Source organism: Palaemon carinicauda, chromosome 4 (assembly GCF_036898095.1).
Source record: "Palaemon carinicauda isolate YSFRI2023 chromosome 4, ASM3689809v2, whole genome shotgun sequence".
In the NCBI taxonomy this organism is placed as follows: Eukaryota; Metazoa; Arthropoda; class Malacostraca; order Decapoda; family Palaemonidae; genus Palaemon; species Palaemon carinicauda.
Window position 1 is genome coordinate 59,570,578 of NC_090728.1, and position 4,309 is coordinate 59,574,886.

The window sequence follows — 4,309 nt, forward strand, 5'->3', positions numbered from 1 at the left end:
GTCCGGGATTAAATGGGGGAGGCAAGACATAGATCCGATTACGAGGGATTATTCCTTAACAAAAACGACAAAGAAAGATCTTATCGGGCATGGAAGTTATGACGAAGAGCGGAAGAAGAAAAAGGAGAACGGAGAGCGGAAGAAGAAAAAGGAGAATGGATAGCGGAAGAAGAGAAAGGAGAACGTAGAGCAGAAGAAGAAAAATGAGAATGAAGAGCACTAGAAGAAAAAGTAGAACGGAGAGCAGAAGAAGAAAAGGGAGAACGGAGAGCAGAAGAAAAGGAGAAAGAAGAGCGGGAGAAGAAAAAAGAGAACGGAGAGCAGAAGAAGAAAAAGGAGAACGGATAGTAGAAGAAGAAAAGGGAGAACAGAGAGCGAAGAAGAAAAAGGAGAACGAAGAGCAGAGGAAGAAAAAGGAGAACAAAGAGCAGAAGAAGAAAAAGGAGAATGGAGAGCAAAAGAAGAAAAAGGAAAACGGATAGTAGAAGAAGAAAAAGGAGAACGGATAGTAGAAGAAGAAAAGGGAGAACGGAGAGCAGAAGAAGAAAGGGGAGAATGAAGAGCAAAAGAAGAAATGGGAGAACGAAGAGCAGAAGAAAAAAGGGAGAACGAAGAGCAGGAGAAGAAAAAGGAGAACGGAGAGCTGAGGAAGAAAAAGGAGAACGGAGAGCAGGAGAAGAAAAAGGAGAACGAAGAGCAGAGGAAGAAAAAGGAGAACGGACAGCGGAGGAAGAAAAAGGAGAACGAAGAGTAGAGGAAGAAAAAGGAGAATGGAGAGCAAAAGAGAAAAAGGAGAACGTAGAGCAGAAGAAGAAAAATGAGAAAGAAGAGCACTAGAAGAAAAAGTAGAACGGAGAGCAGAAGAAGAAAAGGGAGGACGGAGAGCGGAAGAAGAAAAGGGAGAAGAAAACGGAGAACGAAGAGTAGAGGAAGAAAAAGAAGAACGGATAGCGGAAGAAGAAAAAGGAGAACGGACAGCAGAAGAAAGGGGAAAATGAAGAGCACTAGAAGAAAAAGGAGAACGAAGAGCAGAAGAAGAAGAAAAAGGAGAATGGAGAGCATAAGAAGAAAAAGGAGAACGAAGAGCAGAGGAAGAAAAAGGAGAACGAAGAGCAGAAGAAGAAAAAGGAGAACGGAGAGCGGAAGAAGAAAAGGGAGAACGGAAAGCGGTAGAAGAAAAAGAAGGGATAGGGGAAGAAGAAAAGGGAGAACGAAGAGCAGAAGAAAAAGGAGAAGAAAAAGGAGAACGAAGAGCAGAAGAAGAAAAAGGAGAACGGAGAGCGGAAGAAGAAAAGGGAGAAAGAAGAGCAGAAGAAGAAAAAGGAGAACGGATAGCGGAAGAAGAAAAAGGAGAACGGAGAGCAAAAGAAGAAAAAGGAAAACGGATAGTAGAAGAAGAAAAAGGAGAACGGAGAGCAGAAGAAGAAAAATGAGAATGAAGAGCACTAGAAGAAAAAGTAGAACGGAGAGCAGAAGAAGAAAAGGGAGAACGGAGAGCAGAAGAAGAGAGGAGAATGAAGAGCAAAAGAAGAAATAGGAGAACGAAGAACAGAAGAAGAAAAAGGAGAACGGAGAGCAGACCAAGAAAGGGGAGAATGAAGAGCGAAAGAAGAAATATGAGAACGAAGAGCAGAAGAAGAAAAAGGAGAACGAAGAGCAGAGGAAGAAAAAGGAGAATGAAGAGCACTAAAAGAAAAAGGAGAACGAAGAGCAGAAGAAGAAAATGAAGAACGGAGAGCAGAAGAAGAAAAAGGAGAACGGATAGCAGAAGAAGAAAAAGGAGAACGTAGAGCGGAAGAAGAAAAAGGAGAACGAAGAGGAGAAGAAGAAAAAGGAGAACGAAGAGCATAGGGAGAAAAAGGAGAACGAAGAGCATAGGGAGAAAAAGGAGAACGAAGAGCAGAAGAAAAAAAAAGCAGAAGAAAAAGGATAACGAAGAGCCTAAGAAGAAAAAGGAGAACGGAGAGCGGAAGAAGAAAAAGGAGAATGAAGAGCAGAAGAAGAAAAAGGAGAACGAAGAGCAGAGGAAGAAAAAAGAGAACGTAGAGCAGAAGAAGAAAAAGGAGAACGGAGAGCGGAAGAAGAAAAAGCAAAATGAAGAGCAGAAGAAGAAAACGGATAACAAAGAGCATAAGAAGAAAAAGGAGAACGAAGAGCAGAGGAAAGGGGAAAAAGAAGAGCACTAGAAGAAAAAGGAGAACGGATAGCGGAAGAAGAAAAAGGAGAACGGAGAGCGGAAGAAGAAAGAGGAGAACGAAGAGCGGAAGAAGAAAGAGGAGAACGGAGAGCAGAAGAAGAAAATGGAGTACGGAGAGCAGAGGAAGAAAAAGAACGGAGAGCAGAAGAAGAAAAGGGAGAACGAAGAGCAGAAGAAGAAAAAGGAGAACGAAGAGCGAAGAAGAAAAAGGAGAACAGAGAGCAGAAGGAGAACGAAGAGCAGAGGAAGAAAAGGGAGAACGAAGAGCAGAAAAAGAAAAAGGAGAACGGAGAGCAGAAGAAGAAAAAGGAGAAGAAAAAGGAGAATGGAGAGCAAAAGAAGAAAAAGGAAAACGGATAGTAGAAGAAGAAAAAGGAGAACGAAGAGCGGGAGAAGAAAAAGGAGAACGTAGAGCAGAAGAAAAAGAAGGAGAATGGAGAGCACTAGAAGAAAAAGGTGAACGAAGAGCATAGGGAGAAAAAGGAGAACGGAGAGCCGAAGAAAAGAATGGACAGCAAAAGAAGAAAAATGAGAGCGGATAGTAGAAGAAGAAAAGGGAGAACGGAGAGCAGAAGAAGAAAGGGGAGAATGAAGAGCAAAAGAAGAAAAATGAGAGCGGATAGTAGAAGAAGAAAAGGGAGAACGGAGAGCAGAAGAAGAAAGGGGAGAATGAAGAGCAAAAGAAGAAATAGGAGAACGAAGAGCAGAAGAAGAAAAAGGAGAACGAAGAGCACGAGAAGAAAAAGGAGAACGGAGAGCTTGAGAAGAAAAAAAAGAGAACGAGGAGCTGAGGAAGAAAAAGGAGAACGAAGAGCAGAAGAACAAAAGGAAGAACGAAGAGCAGAAGAAGAAAAAGGAGAAGAAAAAGGAGAACGAAGAGCAGAGGAAGAAAAAAAGAGAACGTAGAGCAGAAGAAGAAAAAGGAGAACGGAGAGCGGAAGAAGAAAAAGCAGAACGAAGAGCGGAAGAAGAAAAAGGAGAACGAAGAGCAGAAGAAGAAAAAGGAGAACGGAGAGCGGAAGAAGAAAAAGGAGAACGAAGAGCAGAAGAAGAAAAAGGAGAACGAAGAGCGGAAGAAGAAAAAGCAGAACGAAGAGCAGAAGAAGAAAAAGGAGAACGAAGAGCGAAGAAGAAAAAGGAGAACAGAGAGCAGAAGGAGAACAAAGAGCAGAGGAAGAAAAGGGAGAACGAAGAGCAGAAAAAGAAAAAGGAGAACGGAGAGCAGAAGAAGAAAAAGGAGAAGAAAAAGGAGAATGGAGAGCAAAAGAAGAAAAAGGAAAACGGATAGTAGAAGAAGAAAAAGGAGAACGAAGAGCGGGAGAAGAAAAAGGAGAACGTAGAGCAGAAGAAAAAGAAGGAGAATGGAGAGCACTAGAAGAAAAAGGTGAACGAAGAGCATAGGGAGAAAAAGGAGAACGGAGAGCCGAAGAAAAGAATGGAGAGCAAAAGAAGAAAAATGAGAGCGGATAGTAGAAGAAGAAAAGGGAGAACGGAGAGCAGAAGAAGAAAGGGGAGAATGAAGAGCAAAAGAAGAAATAGGAGAATGAAGAACAGAAGAAGAAAAAGGAGAACGGAGAGCAGAAGAAGAAAAAGGAGAAAATGAAAGAGGAGTTAGTGAAGAAAGATTCGAAAACACTAATTACAGGAGTAAAAATATTATCATTATTATCATTATTACTTGCTAAGCTACAACCCCAGATGGAAAAACAGGATGCTATAAGCCCAGGGGCTCCAACAGGGAAAATAGCCCGGTGAGGAAAGGATATGATACAATAGGTCAAAATTACTCCCAAAATTACTCCTCAGTTAAATTTGACCTTTTGGAAATCTTGCCAAAAAAAAAAAAAATAATAAATAAAAAAATGAGTCTCTGGAAAACAAAGAATTCGTGCAAAAACAAAGGAAAAATAGACAAAAAACACCCATCTTTAGATATTCAGATTCATATTCAGGCAAAAATATATGATGTAATAAGTCAAAAATACTCCCCAGTCAAATTTAAGCTTCTAGAAAACAAAGAACTCGTGCAAAAATAAATAAAAAAAGTAAAAATACACCAAAAATATATCCATTTTTAACTATTCAGATAAATATTCAGCCAAGCCTGTATGA

At 40.7% G+C, this 4,309-nt stretch overlaps 2 protein-coding genes across 2 annotated transcripts; both read left to right on the plus strand.

Annotated features, from left to right (window-relative positions):
* Positions 1 to 574: 574 nt before the first annotated feature.
* Positions 575 to 1,433, plus strand: LOC137639447 (uncharacterized). Its single transcript, XM_068371720.1, has 2 exons — positions 575 to 750; positions 1,085 to 1,433. The coding sequence occupies exons 1-2, from the start codon at positions 575 to 577 to the stop codon at positions 1,431 to 1,433; spliced, it is 525 nt and encodes a 174-aa protein (XP_068227821.1).
* Positions 1,434 to 2,094: 661 nt separating this feature from the next.
* Positions 2,095 to 3,485, plus strand: LOC137639448 (uncharacterized). Its single transcript, XM_068371721.1, has 2 exons — positions 2,095 to 2,653; positions 2,974 to 3,485. The coding sequence occupies exons 1-2, from the start codon at positions 2,095 to 2,097 to the stop codon at positions 3,483 to 3,485; spliced, it is 1,071 nt and encodes a 356-aa protein (XP_068227822.1).
* Positions 3,486 to 4,309: the final 824 nt, after the last annotated feature.

What these genes read in the sequence shown, in the direction of transcription:
- LOC137639447 (XM_068371720.1), top strand. Translation starts at nt 575, where the DNA reads ATGGGAGAACGAAGAGCAGAAGAAAAAAGGGAGAACGAAGAGCAGGAG. An exon ending in AAGAAAAAGGAGAACGAAGA is followed by an intron (nt 751 to 1,084) that starts GTAGAGGAAGAA and finishes AGGAGAACGAAG; the next exon opens with AGCAGAGGAAGAAAAAGGAG.
- LOC137639448 (XM_068371721.1), top strand. Translation starts at nt 2,095, where the DNA reads ATGAAGAGCAGAAGAAGAAAACGGATAACAAAGAGCATAAGAAGAAAA. An exon ending in GAGAGCACTAGAAGAAAAAG is followed by an intron (nt 2,654 to 2,973) that starts GTGAACGAAGAG and finishes AAGAAAAAAAAG; the next exon opens with AGAACGAGGAGCTGAGGAAG.